We start from the raw sequence: 22,927 nt of genomic DNA on the forward strand, positions 1-22,927 counted from the left end.
CACATTCATCCTCATGTTCCCTGTTGCTTGACTTGCAAAATACAACTTTGCGCTGTTTCATTTCAACCTGTCTTTCTTCTAAGTTTTTTTGTTTACATATGAGCTCGTCGCCCCCAGCTATGCTTACATTACAGAAATCATTATGTTGATTCACTGGCTGGCTATTGTATTTATACTGTAAACAGTAGCAGGGAGAGGCACATACACGACTATGAGCCCTTTACCATGAGAACTGACAGCGTTGTCTCATGTACCTGTTGACTACTGAAATGCTTTTATTGCCCTCTAGTGGTAAAAAAGCCCACAACATTTTATTTGACTTCACAAAAACACACATGGAATCTCTAGTACATTGGATGTTAAATGAAAAACATTTTATTTTCTTGTTCACAGTGCTCAGAGGTTGGTTGTCAGAACAGAAATGTACAGTCAAGAAGTCAGATGACCCGTTCAAACACTAAAATAGAGAGATTCAGGTTCTTGTTTGGATCACTGAATAGACCACAGTGCAAACATCTCTGTTAACTCAGCTACACCATTAGTTAGGGTTATAAATAGCATTAAAAGTATTCATTTGGATATCTCAGGCTTTATTTTAAGGGGTTAATATAATTAATCATATGATCACTCTGGCACAGATAACCTTGTAATTATGGTAGTTAGCATGTACTAACAATTCAGTGACTACTGGGCACATGATGTAGTGCATAAGATATGACGGAAAGCTCAGAAAACAGCTTCTAAATGGAGCTCATTGTGACAGATTTTTCTTAATTGACTTTAAATCCAGTGAGGATAAGGAGGGACTGACGTATTCAGAGAAAATGGAAACATCTATTAACCCCACAACAACTGGGGTCATAAGGATCAAGTGATACGATCAAAATCTCCAGACTAAATGGACCCTGTGGTGCTGTGCTGTCCACAGTGGCATGTTCACTTTTTCACATCGTTCTCGCTTCAGTTCTGCATTCAAACCATTGAAGTTTGACTATGGCTGTACTACTGGACAGCACCAATACATGTGAGGTGAAGATGCACCACAGGATTAGTAAACTGAACACTTTTAAGCATGTGTGATCCTTCAAGGGAGTAAAAATCACACCTGTGCACATGGACATAAAAAACACTTCCTTAGTTTACAGACATGTTGGTATTCCTGGTTAAATTTTATCCATTCTGGGTGGTTGTATTGTAAACTACTTGGGCCTAAATGAATCTCTTCCGAGCATCACAGCAAATTCACTGATTTTATGTGACTAATCTTTTTAATAAGATTATAATTGTACTGTTGAATCGGGTATAATAACCACTCAGTGCATATTTGTTCTTAATAGTGAAACCATTATGGCTCAGCAACCCTGTTTTCAGTGCTAATTGTGAGAGGTAATGAAAGGCAACTCGACGCCTCCTGTACCGACGACGGCTGCACTACAGCAGCAATGTGTGGCTTACACAGAATGAAAAGTGTGCACGTTAGACAATAATGTGGCTCAATTATACTGGGAGCAAAGCCAACAGAGTGCTAGAGTGAAGACACATGAATAATTTGCTCGTTAATCAGCACAGCTGTCGATACATATGATTATCTCCACTTTTTTTAACCTTATTGCACTGCACCTCATAGGAGAGGTTAATATCAGTTACTTTTTTAAAAAAAACTGTCAAAGAGATTCATTTTATGTGTATTTTACAGATTTTATGAATATAACTCGTAAATATTTGAGCTGTATGTAGAATATAGGGTAAAGCTCAGACTGGACCCTCTATAGCTCAGGGAAGACGTGGGACCTGGGCCTCTGTTAGCACCATGCCAGACGTGAATCTAAAATATGATCACCTTAACAATACATATTTAGAGCAAAAGTAGGTAAAAAAAAAAAAACGAAAAACAAATTACTGTTTTACATGAGTACATCTTACACTTGGACCAACCAGTATTTACAAATTCTTCATAAGCTTTAGATTACAGACTAACTACTGAGATTTTAAATATAAAAGGCCCATTTTACACAATTAATTTTATAGAACTTAACAATTAACAATGAATGGTGGTATTTATTTTTCTGTAACAGACATCTTTATTGCCTTGACATTCGTGGCAGGATAAAATAAATTGCACATTAGAATAAGAGGTATCTGCAATTACTAATTGGCCCAAGTCTGTTCGTGACATAAGACACAGTGCACAAGTGTAAAAAGAAACTAAGCATAAACGCCTTATAGAGGTAACAGCAGTGAGTCGATGTGTCAGAACAGTAGGCCTGCACTGGCACCTTGGCAATGCTGACCCTGATACTTGGTGAAAGATGAAACAGGAAACAAGCTGCTACAGTACCGTGAATTTGTGTGTGTGTGTGTGTGTGTGTGTGTTTTCAGTATGCTGGTATGGCTGCAGAAGAACAGGCAAAAAACTGTAAGTGTAAAAATGGTAAATAAATGGTAAAACTCCATTACAAAATGTGTTTCACAGACAGACCAAGTTGCTGTTAAGGCTTTGTTGTTAATGAGCTTGTAAAGTGAGGTCATCATAAATAAACGCAGCCATTAAGTTGTTGCACAGGTAACACCAGTACCCATACCCAGTAAAAAGGTTAATACATTGCTGAGATTTTGGCATGTGAAGTGCTGAGGTCATACATCACAGTATGTACAGATTATACTGTTTTTAACTTACATGAATACAAACACTTAAAAAAAAAAAAAAAAAAAAAAGCTCTCATTTGTGTTCTCCCCATAAGTGAGACAAGAAACATCCATCCGAAGCCACTTTTAGCCAGACATTAACTGTCAGTCAGTTCACTCAGTCTTACAGGTTACACACAGAATACACTGTACACTTTATAGTACCTTGACATATCGATTTAGTGATTGAGTTAAAAACGCACTTCAGTGAAAAGTAGACAAGTGAGACACTTGTATGAAAGAGCATCCAGTAGAAGTGCAGGCTGTACAAAAAGAGACAAAAGTGAAAAGAGCTTAATACAGTATGTATTGTTTAAAAGTTTAAAAAGCATAATATAGTGGATATATTCATATATCTTTGTCTTTCATATATTCTGTCATCTGTTCCAGCACAGTCCCGCTGTATATAATTTTGGCTTTTTCCATTTCTTTATTGTTCTAGCAGCATTGTGCAAACATTAATATTTCTCTTCAGCAACCCCTTTTCAGCCACAACCTTTGCATTTTAACTCCTGCTTTTCTCTCTTTCTAACTTTGAAACAAATATCACAGGCTTAAAGAGACAGGCATCGCTTTGTCATATAGCATATATTTACTAAGATCCATCCATCTATCTGCTCAACCATGTATCTTTGTCTTCTTTTTTGTTTTTCCTTCCCTCCTCCACTCCAGAAGAGGGAGCCATCTCTCACGAATCCAAATCATTCTCCCATCCACTGCTCCCACTTTCAGGGCCTGTGAACAACCATCAGAGGGAGAAAATACGCTGGAGGACAAACAAGGAGGCGGATAAACACCCCTCTCCTCCGTTCACGAAAGAAGATGAAACACCTCAAGAAACAGTGGGAAGTTTAAGGGATGTCTTCCCCCTCGCCTCTACCCCTCTCAGGCCCGGGCTCCTCGGTGTGGGGGTGTGTTTGCGTGTCTGAAGGTGTGTGTGTGCATCGTAGGTGGCTCCATCGGGCCTGGTTCTTGTGTAGGTGACCCATCATGGTCTGACTCAGAAAGCTGGGCTCGGTGAAGCGGTGCCACTCCTCAAACAGGGGCTGAACAATGTAGGAGATGAACCCTGAAGCAAAACATAACAAAAAGGGCAGATCAACTCCTGATCAGCTGACACCTTCAGTTCATGATTCAGTACTCAGCTCTCTCTAGTACTCACCTATCTGAACGGCTGGGACAGAGTCAGCCTGCTGGTTGCACAGAGGACTAATCTCCAAGTCAAACTTTCTCTCCAGGTCACCTGACAGGTTAATAGTCAAAATTCAGTAAAAGAGAAACCATAACAATGTTGATGCAGACCACCATAAAATCTTCAGGGAAGTGTTTTAACACTTAGAAAATACTACTATTTTTAAGCTGTTCAAACATTCATAAATGCCATAAATTATGTTGATGGTTTTTAGGTATTTAATTGAAAGCCGCTACAGTTTAAAAGTACAACATGATGCCATTTCAGGAGACACAAAGTACCGGTACTGATTTCTCTTTGTATTTTTTTTTTGTCTTTATTTCAAATGAAAGCACACTTTACTCACCCTGCCTGTAAAATTCCTCACACACCCTCTCACTCCACTGTCTGCTCAGCTCCCAAACCCGACAGGGATTACAGACATCTGCACACTTCAGAGCGATCTGAACGCAAAGACAGAGAGGTTCATACGCGAGGTATATGTCACAGTTAGAACAACTATAATGCTCTCTCTCAATCCAAAATGTTAATAAATATCAATCAAACCTGAATATTTAAAGAAGTAAAATTGAGGTGTTGGTTTTCTTAGGAGAATATCTGTGTGTGCACAGTATTGGGCAACTATTAGTGCGCAGAATTATTATGCAACTAAATGAAAAATGAAACTTTTCCCATCACACTTGTTTATTTTCATCTGTTAAAGTGAGAATAATAAATAAACCCCTCAAAATTAAAAGAAAAACAAAACAAAATCAGTGACCAATATAGTCACCCTTCTTTTCAATAACAGTCATAAGCCTTCCATTCATGGAGTCTGTCAGTTTCCCGATCTGTTGATGATCAACTTTTTGTGCAGCAGCAACCACAGCCTCCCGGACACTGCTCAGAGAGGTGTACCGTTTTCCTTCACCACAATTCTCCCATTTAAAAAAGGACCACAAGTTCTCAATAGGGCTTAGGTGAGGGAAGGGGGCCATGACAGTAGTTGATTTTGAGTTCATTTTCAATCCGAAAAGGCCCAACTAGCTCATCTTTAATAATATCAGCCCATACCAGTACCCCACCTCCAACTTGCTGGCGTCTGAAAGTGGAAAGCAAAGTGGAGCTCTGTGCCCGTTATTGATCCAGCCACGGGCCCATCCATCTGGTCTGTCAAGAGTCACTCTCATCTCATCAGTCCATAAAACCTTTGAAAAATCTGACTTCAGATATTTCTTGGCCCAGTCTTGATGTTTCAACTTATGTGTCTTGTTCAGTGGAGGTGAAGAACACCTTGTACTTCTGGGCATATGACAGCACTGGAGGATAATGGGTTCCTGATAGCTTCACGTTTGATTCTTCTCAAATCTTTGCCAGTTAATTTGCATCCTTTTTTTCTCAACATGTTTTTTGCAACTCTGTTGACCGTTTGCAACAAAAAGTTTGATGGTTCTGCGATCACGCCCCAATATCTTAGCAATTTTAAGGGCTGCATCACTCTGAAAGACTTTTTTTTTTTTTTTACAATTTTTTACTTTTCAGGGTCAGTTAAATGTCTTTTTTTGGCCCATTTTGCCTGAGGAAAAGAAGCTGCCTAATAATTATGCACACCTTGATATAGGGTTTTGATCTCCTTAGGCCACACCCTCCCTCATTACACAAATACACAACACCTGATATGTTTTTTGTTTATACAGCTTGGAGTTGGAAAATATGCATAAAAATGATGATATGGTCAAAATACTCACTTGCATAGTAATTGTGCACACAGTGTACATGGGTACAGTGTACTGTCAAGTGTGTGTGCAGTATACCTGCAATATAAAGTGCCTGTGTGAAGCCAGCTGGAGGTCCAGGTCCTGGTTGTCCAGATGTTCTCTGAAGGTCAACAGGAACTCATTCTGCCTACTGATGTCTGTAGCCAGGATGAGAGAACCCAGCTGCCGTTCCATGTCCTGCCTGCAGAGGAGAGAGGGGCAGCACTGAGCCATGCTGAAGCGTGCATGTACATGTAAATTGTCAAAAACAAAGGTAAATAGTGGCATCATAGTTCTTCTACTAAAGAGCTCTGACAAGTTCATTGTACAACTGGTTAAAATAAAAAATAAGGAGTAGGTAATCCCAAAAAGTATTTCTTTGTGTGTTTCTGTAAAAAAACATATCTGCATATCTCATAATGGAATGGCTATTGCAACTAAAACATTAACTTATGAATTTATCAAGAGAAAGTAAAAAAGGTATCCATTTTATTATTATTATCTCTTTTATTTATTTACCTGTCAATCAATGCTCTGGCATACGTATAATTTATGTTGTTGACAGAGGTTACTTGTTGATGTATATCTATAAATCCTTGTGGAAAATAAATTTTAAAAAACTGGTCTTACGACATGTCAGCAGGCAGGTGGGACAGCAGTCCTGACTCTCGCAGCATGCCCACAGTGGATCTCCAGTGGTGGCTCTCCAGCACAGATGTGTTCTGTACAGGATTGGGTAACAGTCATTTCAAATAGTGACAGGTCAGACATTAAACCTGCAGAACACGTAAATCCTCACGCCGACACGTCGACACAACCGCATGTACCTGGTAGAGTGATGCCAGGTGGTGTCTGGTCTTGATGAGGAAGGGCTGGTTGACCCCAGGATGGTCCACGTCGTGGGCGGCTGCCGCCATCAGACCCAGGAACACATCCAGAGGGCTCAGCTGCTCGGCCAGCTACAACAAACCAGCGGTTCACAGGGCAAATGTTGTTCCTTACATAGGAAGGAAATTTATACTCATTTCACATGAAACTTGCTTGCTAAGCTGCTAAGAGAGAGAGGAAATAAATAAAATCCAGTCCAAAATAAAAAAATGCTGAAATAAAACTACTTCCAATTTACAATGCACATTCAAAATTGTGGATTGTAACTCATACGTGGGCGTGTGTAACAGGGTGAAGATGAATTCTTTATCATCAGTAAAGGACAAAATGGCACACTGATGGGAGAAGCAGCAGGCTTCACATCCCGTATGGTGAGTGTGTGCCTGTAACACACCAGTACATCTGCTGTGTTGAATTCAATTTATTTACTTAAGTGCTTTCAACAAAATAGGTGCATCACAAAGTGCTTTACAGGGCAACAGAGGACACAAAAGCAATTACTGCATAAAGGGAAAAGAGGCAGAGACACTTAATCTGGTCAGAGGACTTCAGGGATCTCTCTAGGCTGTGGATGGATGTGTTGTCGAGAGTAAGTGAGCAGGAATTATCCCTCAGGAAGAGACGCTAATAGGATATGTCAAGGAGAAGCTCAAGCCCAGTGAGGCCTTGTAGTGTGTGTGTGTGTGTGTGTGTGTGTGTGTATGGGAAAGAGAGTAAGAGGGAGAAAGAGAGACAGTGTGTGTGTGTGCATGTGGGTGCATGTGTGTGTGTATGAAAACAGTATTATTCACTACCTTGGGCTCTTTCAGGTAGCAGTACATGGCTTGAGTGACATCAGCAGCGTGAACAGCATTGTGATAGGGATTCTGGGAGTGGTAGTCCTCTTGCACCATGCCTGGTAAAACAGGACACAAAGTTAAACCTCATTAAAGTATTAACTAATGTCATTTTGGCAACACTGCTGAAACTGTCACGCAAATGCCTTAATTTGATTTTCATGAGCAGAGTCTGAATATATTTGCACCAGAGCTCCACACTCATTTGCCAGCAAAAATCTGCCTTCAGCCCTGCCTTCACAGACACAAAGAGAATAAAAGTTGCATTGAAAGGGGCAGGGAGAGAGAGAGGGAGAGACGCTCCTCATTTCTCCCTTGGATTGAGAGAGAGAGTAGTCTCAGATCAATCTGTCACAACTAGGCAGTCCAATATGAATCTACTTATCAACGTCAACATTTTGAAGACATGTTGATGCTGCAGCAACTCAGTATTGTCTGATGATGACTGGAGAATAAAAAGGCTGTCTTCATATATTTTGTATATGGAAAACGCACAGGACAAAAGACCAAACAAAGAAAACCTAAACTAAAAGCTGATCACGCGCTTCGTTTCCAAAACAGCACAGAGCTCATTGTTGTTCTGCTGCATGTGATATTCACTTACAAGGACGTCCCCACAGTCGCTTTGTTTTTGCTGTATGGGACATAAACCCTGTGTCCTTTCTGTGATGTCTGACTGGAAGACAAAGAATCAGTTGACGTCAATCTGGGCTTTCCTGAAAAGTTAAACCTCTCTCAGTTTTCGAGAGCGTGCGGCCCCGCCAAAAAGGCCCGCCGGTGATAATTCAGGGAAAATGCTCTGTGTAAACACACTAGTACGCCAAACCACTGGAATGTTTAAAAATCACTTTTTGTTATCTGCATATTTGTTGTGCATGTAAATATAAATGCAAATATAAGTTTGAAGGGAAGGAACATAAATTATTCAGTTTAGAAATTCTGCTAATGACAGAGCTTGACGGGTATCATTAGTGATACTTCTATGCAGCTTACCCAGAAACCTGTGCAGTTTGACCATGTCCAGCTGGAAATGGTGAATGAGACCGTAGACATTGAAGAGGTGGCACATCAAAGTCACCAGGCTGTTACCTAAAGCACAGAAATGAACCTCTTTAGCACAGTAAGACAAACTTCTGACAATTACATTATACAGCACACAATGTGTGAAATAATAAACAAAATAACGAAATACTGTCAGCGAGAAGAAAAAAAAATCTCCCTGAAATTTAAGTGGAACAAAAAGAAAATGACATTGACATGTTCCAGTAATTACACAATGGTGACACTGTGAACATGGTAGGTGAGGGACAACACCATCTGTTAAAATTAAAGCCTTACCATTTGTAAGACGATCAAAGAGGAAAATATCAAAGTTCCAGGTGCCCACTTTTGATAGCATGTGCTGTAACAGAAGAGAAATGACCTGTGATTCACACCTGATACGTACAGGACACAGAGAGCTGGAGTCTGTACCTCTGCGTGCTTGTTGATTTGTGAGCATGCTTACCACAGCTTGTCCCAGGTAGTCGTCGTCCAGCAGGTGCAGTGGCCCCGGGGTGTGGGGCACCAACCCCCTGAGCAGCCTGGAAGCGTGGCAGTATCTCTGAAAGCTCAGCAGACGTTTCACCTTTCTCCTGGTGCCAGACTCTACCTCCCCCTGCTGGGCACTGGCTGAAATTACAAAATTAAGGACTGTGAAGGCAATACAGAGAAGCTAAAAAATGTAATCTACACGTTGCAAAGTTTTGCAGCCACTGATAAGCAACTGAACATCATTTTGAGGTTTCCTTAACTGCATACATCTCTGTCTCGAGACCAAGGAGCAATTAAGTGTAAGTTCATGGTCCACCAAGTAAACGGGCAAAAAGTGTCTTACTTTCGGAAACACACTTAACCTGAATTTAATGCACAGTAATGCTGATACTGCCTTGGAGCTGTATTCAAAGCCCAGTATATCCCATAATTCATCATGGTTTACCACTGGAAACATTTCTGACATGGCCAATTAATGTACTATGTAGACAAAAGTATTGGGACATCTGACCATTACACCAACAGGGACTTTAATAACATCGCATTTTAAATATATAGACAGCTTTGCAACTATAACTCTTCTTTTCTCTCTTCTTCCACTCTTCTGGTAAGGCTTTCCATAAGATTTTGGAGTATTTCTGTTGGAATTTTTCCCCATTCATGCAGTAGAGTGTTTGAGAGGTCAGACACTGACACTGGATGAAAAGGCCTGGCTCACAATCTCCATACCAGTTCATCCCAAAGGTGTTGGATGGGAATGAGGTCAGGGCTCTGTGGGGGCCAGTCAAGTTCTTCCACATCAAACTCATCCAACCGTGTCTTTAGGGACTTTGCTTTGTGTACTGGGACACAGTCATGCTGGAATAGAAAACCCCAAACTGTTGCCACAAAGTTGGAAGCGTAGCATTGTCCAAAATGTCTTTGTATGCTGAAGCATTAAGATTTCCTTTCACTGGAAGTAAGGGGTCTTGTATATTGTTTGAGTTGGGAGACTTACTTTTGAGGATTCGCAGGTCAATCAGAGGGTAGGAGCCTCGTCTCTCAACCAGCAACACACCAGCATGATCAGTGTTCAGTCTGCCATCAGCTGCACACAGACAGATACAGAAAGCAGAAAAGGAGGGCGAGATGGATTAATATGGTTAAGTATAAATATTTGGTGTTATTATTGATATTCTGTGTGGCCATTTATGGCAGAGCTGCCCACAATAGCCATGAATCAAATTTTCCAGCAGGGAGGAGAGAGAGGAGGTGAGTGTTTAGACTACAGCAGAGGGAACAGAGGAAGAAAGCAAGAAAAAGCTGAGGGCTGAATGATAAGTTGAGCAGCTGGGGGTGGGGGGAAGGCAACAGAGCAAAGTGTTCCCCAGTGCTGCACATGTCCCTGCAGCAATGCTCAACATGATCAGCCTCATAAAATCAGATTTTAGTCATTTTTAAATCAGCATCTTGGAAACAAGAGGATCTTTGACAACGCTGAATCACCAGAACACCACGCATCTCATTCGCGTTTGCCCGGAGAGGATGAATTTCATGCCACGGTTCAGCTGTTGTGGTGCATGTCTGAACACTTTGTATTTATCAGTCTGTGTATGTTCTGTTCACACAATAATTACTCATGTTTTGTTTCTCCAGTTTAACACTGATGGTGACTGCTTGAAGTGGTTCAGTTCAAAGCACAAGTAGAAGTACAAGTACACTCATAAGGATCTAACAAAAACATTGAACTTCTGCTATGAAGAGTTTGATTCTAAGAAACCACGCCCACCATTTAAACTACTTAAACACTCTCTCGCAAAGGGAAAAAAAAGGTTTATTACTTGTACGTTTGAAAGGCCTGTGCATTTCTGATACACTGACACACATATTACATGAATCCACTTTCTGTCTCTGCAGAATCCCTGAAGATTATTTTGGGTCCTAATCCTTTCAGACAGAGAAAGGAACACAGCAGCACAATGGACCCTTGAACGCTGTCTGTTCAATACACACACATGCACCCTGAGGCCCGTGACAAGACACAACAGAACAAGGTCCTAAGTCACAACACACATGCGCGCACATGAAATTCACACTTGAATAAACCAAAAAACTATGGGAATAATGAATAATTTACAGATCAGATGTGAGGAACTGGAGCGTATTATGTCCCTGATGTTGCAAATCCACATCACCTCTGTGACTCCCGTTTATGAGAGCAGCTAACTACCTGTAAATGGGTTTGGAATGGGGTTAGAGTCTCTAAGGCAAATCCCTCTGGCTACCAGATCTTGCCGTGCTTATGCAGATTGACAAACTGGCAGAGTTTGCAGGCAGGTTTTGTAGTTTTGGTAAATGCATGTATATATGTAACGCTGTGTGTGTGTGTGTGTGTGTGTGTGTGTGTGTGTGTGTGTGTGTGTTGTGCGGGTTAGGCAGCTATACATAAAACATAGGGTGGAAAAATGGCATCATTCCCTATTTATGCACCTTATAGTCCAGCAAACAAATATAAACTGTTTGGGGGAAGTGAGTCAGCCTGTTAAAGTGAGGCAGAAGAGTCCTGTTGGCCTAGTTTAAGCAAGAAAAGGGGAAAGGGGGGAAAGCCACATTGCCTTTTATCCTGTGTGCTGGGTGGCAAGCAGAGGAGGGTATACACCATCTGGAAAAACCACTGCAGTAACACACAGATCAACTCCCTTCAACACAGACAAAACACTCTCTTCCTGCACTCGAGCTCCATGCTTGTATTTTGTGTGTCACTCCATCCCTCATTCCTCCCCTTTACTCTCTCCCTCTCTCCGTCTCTGTTCCTACCCCGTCAACCTCCTCATCATCCCCAATTCCTTCCTTATCAACAACACTCCTTCTCTCCTCGTCTGATCCCTCCTTTCGTCTCCCTCCCCCTCTCCTCTTTCCATTTCTCTTCCTTTAACTCTCTCTGTGGTAAATAGGTCATTGTCTCTGAGTGGTGCAGAACTGGGTCATTTAGGATGAAAACGTGAATCAGTTGGAAAGGGTGTTTAAAAACATGGCAATACACACGCGCTTCATCACACTCACAGCACATATGCACACACTTGCAAATGAGGTTAAATCCCTGATTCCGAATGCGAAAACAAGATCACCCACACAGACACACACGGGGCACAAATACGAATATGTTCACTTGGCTTCTCTTGAATCTGTGGGTGTTTACGGCACAAATCGTGCTTTGGGGTTGTTGGTTAGTCAGACACATCGCTGCCATATGCACCACCAACACTAGAATACAAACAGATTTAAACACACAGTGGCACATGATGTTTCCTGCGGTACGGAGCTGCTGTTTCTTTAGCTGGACATGGAAATACAAGCAGCGCGTCCTCACAGCTGGCTGGGATCTCCAGATAGAGATAACACACTGAAACATTTCTGTTTCTCTGGGATTTGACGGTGACAGCAGCCTGGAGCAATGATAGGTGACATCACCTATCACCTACCATCTGGAACCAATGGATGGACCAATGGCATTTTTACTTAAAATTAAATAATGGTTTCCTGATTAACAAAACACTGGCAATTAATCTTTTGTCAGTCAGTTGATGATTTCATTTGTTTTGGTCGTTTATTTTTGATTATCCCAGCTATCTATGCAAATCGTCTTCACCCATAAAACTTATTTATATATGTTTGAAACCCAAAAAGGTTTTCTACATCATGTTTATTACACTGACATCAATGTCTTAAAATATTTTTTTTGATACATTTTAATCAATGTTTTGAATATTTAATAAACTGTACCGCCTTTGGGTTGGGTTGAAAATGCTGAATTCCTGATCACAATCAGTTATACTTTTTCTTCCTACATTTCTGGACTTTTTCAGTCATTGCTATGATAAAGGCCAGGATGACTCAGTATCACTGCCGACAAGATCTCACAGAGTTTTGACATATGTTGTCTGTGGTGAAATCAAATATTGGGCAGGCAGCTTTTCACTCTCTGCAAGGAGTCATCATATGAGTGAGGTCATCACGATACACACCGAACAGCCTACGTTTATCCATTTTCCACCTTATGAGTCAGTGTTTGCACTCAGGTAATTCCCCCCAGTGTGAATCATCACTTCATCATTACTTTACAAAAGAACATACATCCTTAATGGGCTTTTGAAAAGGAATGATAAAGTGATGATTTGCACTACCATGTTCAATATTTTGTTATTCACTGATTACTGATTAAAGCATTATCCTGCTGATATGCTCACATCAAAGACATCACTGTGCACTACTAATTGCACTAAATTCCAATGAGTATGCAGATGTCAAAAACATTTGACAGCTTCAGTCCTTTTGTCAATCTGCCATTAATGGTCAAATGGTATCAATACATGACTCAAAAAGATTAGATTATCAGTTTGGAAACTGTCAACAGTGTTACTGTGCATCACTGGTGTTACACTCCTGACAGACGGACAGAGGCTTGACTGATGGCGTAACGTCAGTGTCATCAGTACAGCTGCAGCTCAGCAGATGGTAATGCAGCTTTATTTAATGGAGACGCTTGGGCTTTACAGCCCAAATCCCACATTTCACTGTCTACTCTGCCACGGTGTCTGAACTGCTGAGAACCTCGTCTCAACCTGCAACACTTACGAACACACGCGCAAGTAAGTATCCAGGCCAGAGGTATGCTTGTTGCAGATCATCTGTCACACACAAATATGCACACACACACACAAAAGGAAAATGTGCATCGAAAATGTTCAAAATGGTTGAACACTCAAAAACTAAATCTGATGGTGATGCACAAAATCAAAGTCGGAAACTCCTGTGACAGAAAACGTGACCACAGACCACAGTTCTAAACAAAGGCACATGTCAATGTACATTATGAATGAATGTAAGATATCCAAGGTACAGTAACCACATACACAGTTAAAAGAAAACATACACTGGACATTAAACATTTACAAGAAATCTGACTCCCATAAGCTTTACTGTATTTGTAACATGTATTATGTGCAAATTACCTTCCAGATGAGCACTCCTGTCCTCTATGTCATGCTTCACCTCCTCTACCTCTTCCTTCTCTGCTTCCACCCAAGTGCTTGCCTGACTCCTCTCTGGCCTGAGAGGGCTTCCCCTGCGAGCCCTCCAGGCTGCCCTGAGCTGCCGTATGAGAGCTGGAAGCTCCAGGGCAAGCGACAGACGACCGCCGCAGGTCACTGGAGGCATCCTGAGAGGACCCCAGACTGGTGAGCGAGGGGCCTCATCTGGACAGACCCCAACCTCGACCCCAACGCCAAGACTGGCGTCCCGCATCCTGAAATCTGGCCCCCAAAGCCCCTCTAGCACCGGCATTCTCACATAAAAAAAAAACAACAAAAAAACAACGGGATGATGGACAGTTGCGAGGAAAAGAAAAATCTGAGTAAAGACAGGGTTGAAACTGAGGTAGAGAGAGAAAGAAGGGTGGTAGTGAAAAAGAGTGAGAGAGGAGGAGAGGCGGCGGAAGGAGAAGCTCACTGTCAGGTAGGCACAGGTAAGGAAGGGGAAGACAGACAGAGATAGTTCCCAGTCGGGATGTAGCAGAGAGACTCCAGGGAGGGAGGGACAGAATCAGCAGCAGGAAGGAGACAGAGAAATGGGTGTGTAGTGATAAAAAAGGTAGAACAAATGCAGGAAAGAGGAGTGGGGAGAAGCCAGAAAAAAGATGCGAGAATCCCGTCTCTTTCCCTCTCCCACAGTCGGCCACTGACGGTCTGCTCCCGCCTTCTGCCGCATTCTCTCTCCCCTCTACAGTCTCACTCGCGCCAGGGTTGTTGTGGAGCGTAAAAGCCCCTCCCATTCTCGCTTGCAGCTCGCATACGCGCTCTCTCACTCTGCCTATGTGCTGCTACGCTGATGGCAGACCAGCAAGATTTGTGCGAGCGTCTGTGGGGCTTTGGATTGACGGACGCAGCCTCTGCCTCACGGTCAGGTCAGTGTGAACGCGGCGCATAGCACAGAGATGTACAAATATAAAAATTATCTTCAAACATTGAGTCTCTCTCTATGGACTTAACATTTAAAAACAGATAAGAGCATCAGAATTGTGTGTAGGCGTATTGCTAATCCATTACTAATCATTCAACTTGATTGTTTCAATTAAAATGTCAGAAAATAATGAAAAATAGTGAAAGAAGCACCAAAAATGGCCCATGGTGACACCTTATATTGCTTGTTTTGTCCTAAACTTAAAAATGTTCAAATAATATAAAACAGAGAAAAGCAACAGATCTTGAGCACCTATTTGGTATTTATAATTACATTAATGATAAATCAACAAACCAAAGTAAGTGAGCATGAGTGAGCATGAACTGTGTAGTCTAATGTTAGAGTATACAGAATCTTTTACACGAACGCTTTTATTTCCAGGCACACAAAATAAATAACGTAATGTCACACGTCACAGGAGCAGATTCCAACAGAACAGAATAATCAACTTATTCTGCTTGAAGGCAGAATGAGGTACATGCTGTGAATCACCCTCATTAAGGATACGTTGACACAGTAACACTTCAGTGGATTTGTTTTGATTTATTTGCTCTGAATTATCCTGTCCAGGTGACTAACCAGCCTTGGGTCCAAAAGCAACAAGGACTTCTAATGGAAGCAGAAGACCAAGATGTGATTGAAAAATACACAACCTTGGAAGATGTTAAAAAATGTGAAAGGAGACAGGAAAAAAAAAATAAATTCATTATAAATGCAGTTGAACACTAATTGCATCCAGAACTAAGAACTGAACAAGATAACCAGTTTCTTTCTGTCGCAATCCTGAATTCATACTTGCCTTGGCTGAGTCTCATACAATAATATGATTTAAAATATTCTTAATTTAGCCAGTTTTAATTCAAATGACCTGAACATTTGTTTGGGACTGAAACTCTCTTCCTGCTGTCCTAACATGCCACACAAACACCCAAAGGCTTTCCTGTAGCTGCTGAATTAACAAGAACACAATTCAGTGAATATAAGTAAATAAAACTTGTGTGTTCTTCTTTGCATGCACATAATGATGGTTGATGCAGGGCTATAAACATTACATTTTTCCAGAGAAATGTTGCCTTGAGAAACAGTCACATGCAGACAAAAGTACACAAACACACACCCAAAGAAGTACAGACAGGCAGAGACAGTCACATAGCCTTGAACGTCACATATCAGGCACAAGCGGTCGACTGCAAGAAATCATGAGACAAAGAGAGTTAAGATAAAAGATACAGGCTGTGAGAAACTGAGAGGCATGCAGTGATACAAAATGTACAGGAGGGTGAGTCAGTGGAAATACACTGTGGCTGTGAACTCAATGTACAATTGTTTTGTTTTGTAACTGTGATCAGCAGTTGGCACTGTAGTGTAAGATACTGTATTGTTTTGTTAGGTGTAGTGATACCATGAGAAATAAAGCATATATCTAACTTTGTACTTACCAACTGAAATCTGTACCCTAACAGCAACTACTTGATTTGTTTCAAACTTGTTCAGAAATTTTCAACAAGTTCTTCCCCAATTTCTTCTTTTAAGATATTATTGATTATTCCTTTAAGATTACCAAGACTTTTGGTCTTTTGGATGACACGTAGATTAGGATTAGAGTAACATCAGCATCCATCGACAACAACAGTTTTGGTAAGTTTGTCTGGAAAAAGAAAAGAAAATACTAAATGTGGAGTTGGAGGTAATGAATACATCCAGCATTCACAATGCAAGTAACTGCAGTGGTGCAATGGTGCATACTGAAAAGCTGAAGTTAAACAGCATTGCTGTGAATAGCAGTTTAGCAGCTTGAATTAGCATGAATTTCATGAATTGCTTCATGCAAGGTGCAACACACACACACACAGGTTACACAGGGAAACTACAGTTTTATATGTAGTATTATTGCTAAAAATGCGAAGAAAACTGGAAAAGTTTAACGGGAGCAAACAAAAAGAGCTATGAACTTTGTGAATATGTGAAAAGAAGGTGATAAAACGTAAGAAACAATGAAGAAGTGATACTGGCACAGAACAAGAGACAGAAAAATATCTGGATGAGTAAACTTAGGAGTCAGCCATCAGACTGCTGGCTCCAAAAGTTCCCTTAGATGCAAACACACACACACATGTGTTGTGTGTCTGTGTGTGTGAGACAGTGACTAACTCTTTTTTATCTCTTGAATCTTGTTTTGAATCTCTTTAATGATGCCATGTGTCATGTTTTTGGGCAGGTCACTGTAGAGATGTGGGTCAGCCTGTTTCTGCCTGGGTGTGTTTGTGGGCATGCAAATATGCGAATGTGTGCGTGTGTGAATGTTTTTGTGTTTCGTACTGGTAATTTACACCCCATTTTACTGTACCATGTTTTATTATATGTTTAATGTTTGACACCAAGCATTACACCAATTTTTAAACAACTTCGATGTTAATTTGGAAAAAAACAGATTTAGCTACATTTCGAGGTTCAAATCTTCAAGCTCAATAAAAACATGACGGTAGTAAAACTGAACATTGTAAGAAAAAGTTGGACTTTTTTTCCAGAGTTACAAAAGTGTACTGAGCCACTCAGAAGGACATCGTATACAGAGATAGCAGAAATATGCCTCAGTGTTGCATAGAGATTACACTGGGCCAAAGGTTAGCAACAGCCTGAAGCATTGTTACCAAATATTTGGACACATTTTGCTCAATCGATCTGCTGCTGACTATATATACATTAACAACCTTTAGCACTGAGGTATTCAGGTCAGTTAGGGTTCTTACCCAGCATGCGAACTTGTATGGCATTCTGCTCCGACCTTTTAAATGCGACTGCTCCACACCTCTGTGGCAGAGAGAAAGAGAGGCTGAGATTAATATTACAACACCCCGAAATACACACTGCTATCAAAGAGCATCAATGAACCTCGTTAATAAATAGAAACTGTGTGAAAAGTCATGGTGGCTCACTGCAAAGTTTCACACGCAGATAACTCTGGTTGGGGGTAGAAACTAAACTGAACCCCGAGCCTTTAACTTGGGCAAGTGTATAATGTTGGTCAGCTTATCCTTTTAAAATCTTTTAAGCATCTGTTTAAAGTATATTCTTCATCTCAGTGACTAATACAGGGTGCTCTTAGCGACAGTGGCATCTGCTGTTCCAGTAGCGACAGGTCTGTGTGTTGGCCAACGACACTGAAAAGTGGGTCAGGCATCACCATCATCATCACATGCTTCCACATGGTCGGCCCTCACGCCAGGGGTCTTTAGTCATTGTTTTTTGTCATTTTCTATCAAAGGTGTGCTTGTACCAAGTTCAAGTCATATGTTTTTGCTTTTTTTTTTATTTTTTAAGAAAATACTGGTAGCAAACAGAGATACTATAATATATCAAAGTTCAGAATTGTATGTCACATTGAACAGTTGATAAAGACAGACATGTGGCATTTTAGCTTGAAAAAATGGCAGAAATTAACTAATTATCAGAATTGATAAACCCAAATAGTGATTATTCCACTGCTTTTTAACCTTTGATTCATAAACCTCTAATAGTCATGACTGACCTTAAATCATTATCTTTCATGCACTAATGTCACAGCAGGATTTTACTGTCATAGTTGGTTGAGGTGGAGCTCATTTTGAATCATTTCAAAATTACTCCAAACTCAAACAAAGTAATGTAATGTGTAATATGATATTTTCCATCAACAGCCCTGCCATGTTTGGAAATTTACACCAACAAAACCTTGTCAATTTCTTTCTGATTAGTCAAAATTTATGAAGGACAGCAACACTGTGGTAATCTGCCTCTGTGCCCTGACCTGAGGTCAGTGCCTGAGCCTTAATACAACCCACAGTCCAGTTCAGGCAGACTCAGCACAGTATATGTCCCAATTGAGGTCATCTATTTATAATAGTCACTAATGTCTATAATAGTTATACTGGCTCCACATCTGTGTGAGTGGTGGATAAAAGTAAGAGTAGACTGAGTGCACTAAGCAGTGCTGGTTGAAGGTACAAATGTCACAAAGACATGTATTTGACAGAAAGCAGGCAACCTCAGCTGACCTAATGGTCACATGACAAATCACCTGTTATCCCTCCTAACATATACTGAACCTATTACACTGTTTACTGTTGCCCCACTAGGGAAACACAGTCAGAAAGGTACACCTTGAGTAGGTGGTTTTTACATCATTTTATCACACTGCTGTTCAGTGGTGAGCAGGAAATGGTTAGATGGAAACAAACCAGAGGCAATGACGCTTTACTCATCCAGCCCACACAGTTATGGCATGTTTATAGGATGCGCTCTGTCAAACATGTTTTTCCATGATCTCTAGCTCTCTGCTCACATCATTAGTCATCTCAAGTGGACATCTTTCTAATCAAAGTCTCCCTCTCTCTGTCTTTGCTAATGGCTAGTTGCTGTCAAACTGTTTACATTGGGCAGGTCTGTTCACTGTCTCCTGTATGTTCACCAGAGCTGGCAAGGAAATGGATTTGAAAAAAGTTTTTGACAATGTACCAGTCCCACTTTTCTGTGTAAAAAAAACAATCATACTGTAATGTCAATTTCTGCTGAATACAGGACTTTGACACATATGTGTGCAATCTTACTAATCTATTTACACACAAAAGTTAAAAAAATGGATACAAGTGGATTAACATTTAAAGGATTGTATAAAGCCCTTTTTAAAACTCCCATTTGGTACAGTCATGGGACAGAGAAGCAACGAGGGAACAAAAAGGGAAGCAGGGACAAAAGCACTGCAACAATCAAGAACAAGTAACATGTGCTGGTTAAAAAAATCATAACCGACAAATGTAAATATTGCATATGGTGCACAATATGCAAGTGATGACAACCGAGCAATCTCCATGACAACTGATCAAATGCAAAACCGTGACGCAAGTTAGAAAGCATCGGAAAAAGCTAGTGAATGGACTTTGAGTTAAACTGTTTCCACCACTGACATATACACTCAATGGAATCAACGTGCAACAAAACTCAGTCGCAGTACCAGAACGTGGACCTTACGTCAAGATTTTTCTTGCTAAATTTTTGTTTCTAAGGTCAAGAATGAATTTTCACACTCTGCGCGTGTTTTCACCATCAAGTTCTTGAGCAAGCACTGTGCACTTTCTGTACATACTATATATATTAAGACATCTTCTAAAACATTCCTCACTCTCTTTAATACATACACTGTGGCACATAAGCGAACACAAACACCAAACCCTCCCTATAGTATATCATAGCTTCCTCCACTGCACACCTGCCCCCTTGTCTACATGTGGTCTGCAGTATCCAGGATGCAGGTTGACTGCTGTAAAGCTGTCAATACATTGACGTGACACATTGCAATATTAGGCCTACACAAAGCCCATCAATGCAGACTGTACAGCTTAAAGAGGCTACATGTCAAGAGGAGTGTACCAAAAAATATTCATAACATAAAAAAACCAAGGTCACTATAAACTCACTGGCAAAAATCAAAACATTTTCGTCCCTATTATAATTCTTCTACTATCATGTACGAATATCATATTACCACCACAGCACGTGGCATATATAGTAGATAACAATCCTGTGATATAAACTCTCTTTTGAGCGCCAATGATAGTTTATAGGTCCTTATGTGACATTCGGATATGAATGTAACACTGGTTTTACGGTCGGTTATATCAGGCCTTTTCCATAACAATTGCGTGTGTGCGCAAGCCTAAGTGCGCCTTTCTAGTTCATAAGTAAAGTCACAGTATACATACCTCGACCATTAAACAGGACATTAAACCATCTTGGCCGCTCGTGGACAGCAAGCTACTGAATGCGACGGACGGGCGCGTGCGGAGTGTTTTCATGTGACAGCGCACGAGTGAGCCGCATACAGCAGGACGAAAGGTGACTGTGCCTCGACTGACACCTGTTTAATAAAAAAAAACAAACAAAAAACTATTTCATCCTCCTTCTGTCGTTGTGCCTAACCGCAGACGCACTGTAAGGACAGTGTCAGCTTTTTAAAAGGCAAGGTGAAGTTACCGTTTCCGCCAGCCGTTTGTTGGACTTCGTTGTGAGCCGCAGAGAGAGGATAGGGGAGGGGTTGGTTGTAGCATCACAGAGGCGGGACTTGTGGAAAGTGGACCAATCAGTGCTGGATACAACCGCTGATTTGAGTACAATTGGTTTTCCTCGGTCAAATAGAATTAAATACAAGTTTAATAGTATTAAATAGTACTTAATGTTAAGACTGAGTGTGAGAGAGATAGGAGATAGTTTAAGGGTATTTCCCTTTCCCCCAGGGCCAGATCAGGATCATTAAGAGGTAAAGGGCCCGTGCCCCCCCCCCCCCCCCCATTTTCTCCGATTCTCTAGGTATTGTTGGAATCAGATCAAATTTAGTATCACCAACATACACAGTATACAATGTATATTGCATGTGCTCCGTGCCTGAGTCCAGAAAAAATGAGAAAATGAAACAAAGAGAATATATTGTTAGTGATATATAATTAATTTGTGGTAAGTAAAATACATATGAACAAAATTAAGACCCCAGGACCCCTATCGTCTCAGTTTGTATTGTGTTGTAGTGGTGCATACAATACTAACACAAATGTTGCCTAATTGGCTGGGACTCCAGGCCGGCTTGGCACTGCTTATTATAGATTGCAGTGAACCAAGTCTTTTTTTTTCAAAGCTCTTTTGATCCACTTGATATGAACATGACTGATATGTGTACAGTGTTGTGTTCAATAATGTTCAGTGTCATGTTCAGTGTAAATGTTTGTATCGACTTCAACGCTGCGGGGAGCTTTAATCATCTGAACTAAGGGTTGATGTCTGATGATGTTGAACAAAATACTGAAGCACATTAATGATATTATCACTGCAGTTTGCATAGCCATTTGGAAAGTGAACAGCAGATCATTACTTAAATTCATTAAGCAGCGCATGATATTTTTGCCTTGACATAAAAAAGCCACTTAAACTGAAATTATTACTTACTGCTTAGTTTAAAGGAGGGGTATTCATGTTGACTGTGAAAGCAATGTCTTGATATGCAATACTGACACCTGCTGGAATAATACAAAGAGTACAAATACAACTGAAATTATGATCTATTTCTTATAGTTTATTTCCTCTATTTGACACAAGATAGAAATACACCTGTCTGGTATGTTTGCTACTTTTCACTTTTGTGCTAATGTAAAGCTAAAAATTCTACATGTTTCCCTTTTTCAGTTTTTCATTATTTTGCACGAGTAAGGTAACTCTGGTACAACGCATGATATGTAAACATGTCTAATGCTGTCACCAGAGGGGCGGTAACAGGAAGAACATCCTTTATACTAAGTATTTTGACCTAAAAACAATTGCATAACCAACAGATTTAACTTATAGTTTTGCTCCTACTGATTATTTTGCCCAAATTCTACTGCTTTCTCTTGCAGTTAAAACTTGTTTTTCAAAAGTTATTACAAACTTGAAGTCATCAGTCCATCTCATGACAAATTCTGAAGGAAAAAAAAGAAATGTGCATGTTTGTGTGGATTAATTTGTATTGTGCATTTATTTTATCTTAATTGGTAACTTGTAATTTTGAGGATTTGGATCATTATTTGGGTTTTGTCTGCTGTTGTGTGTCTCTTTGAGAGAATGTACTTGATATTGTATGTGGGGAAATTGTATGATATAATCTTGACAGCATTGCATGATATCCTAGCAGGATGTGGGTAATTCAGCAGGCTGCAAAATTGTGTTGAAGAGGACCACAATGACTGCAGATACTACAGAAATAAATGTGAAAAGGTGAATAGTGAATGAATTTTATGAGAATGTTTCAGTCAATACCACCAAGTTTTTTTGAAGAAGCGGCCCACAGATAGTCCTAAACTTATATATAAGCTTACATACAGAGATACATTTGTTGTCTATCTTTCCATTCAGCTACATAACTGTAACAACAGTGTCACTAGTTTCCTTAAATCCAAACAGGAAAAGAGATTAAGTGTAATGGATTTTAAACATGACATATTTTTTGATCTTGTATGGGGCTTCTGGTAAATACAGTGACTCTGGTTGGTTTTGCTCTA

General features: G+C 40.5%; 1 protein-coding gene across 2 annotated transcripts; it reads right to left on the reverse strand.

Annotated features, from left to right (window-relative positions):
- Positions 1–348: 348 nt before the first annotated feature.
- On the reverse strand, positions 349–21,010 carry LOC124050575 (cAMP-specific 3',5'-cyclic phosphodiesterase 7B-like). Of its 2 annotated transcripts, XM_046373260.1 has the most exons (14): positions 20,877–21,010; positions 20,606–20,760; positions 17,618–17,678; positions 9,868–9,957; positions 8,845–9,008; positions 8,676–8,739; positions 8,331–8,426; positions 7,296–7,396; positions 6,441–6,572; positions 6,244–6,335; positions 5,671–5,815; positions 4,224–4,320; positions 3,848–3,928; positions 349–3,754 (listed from the first exon to the last, which is right to left on the reverse strand). In XM_046373260.1, exons 2-14 carry the CDS (start codon positions 20,696–20,698, stop codon positions 3,537–3,539), a joined length of 1,434 nt encoding a protein of 477 aa, XP_046229216.1. In that variant the 5' UTR covers positions 20,699–20,760; positions 20,877–21,010; the 3' UTR covers positions 349–3,536. The 2 variants fall into 2 exon arrangements, with proteins under 2 accessions (XP_046229216.1, XP_046229215.1); XM_046373259.1 differs by lacking the exons at positions 17,618–17,678; positions 20,606–20,760; positions 20,877–21,010 and adding an exon at positions 13,862–14,671.
- Between the last annotated feature and the right edge of the window lie 1,917 nt (positions 21,011–22,927).

The sequence above is a fragment of the Scatophagus argus genome, chromosome 19 (genome assembly GCF_020382885.2).
Source record: "Scatophagus argus isolate fScaArg1 chromosome 19, fScaArg1.pri, whole genome shotgun sequence".
NCBI lineage: Eukaryota > Metazoa > Chordata > Actinopteri > Scatophagidae > Scatophagus > Scatophagus argus.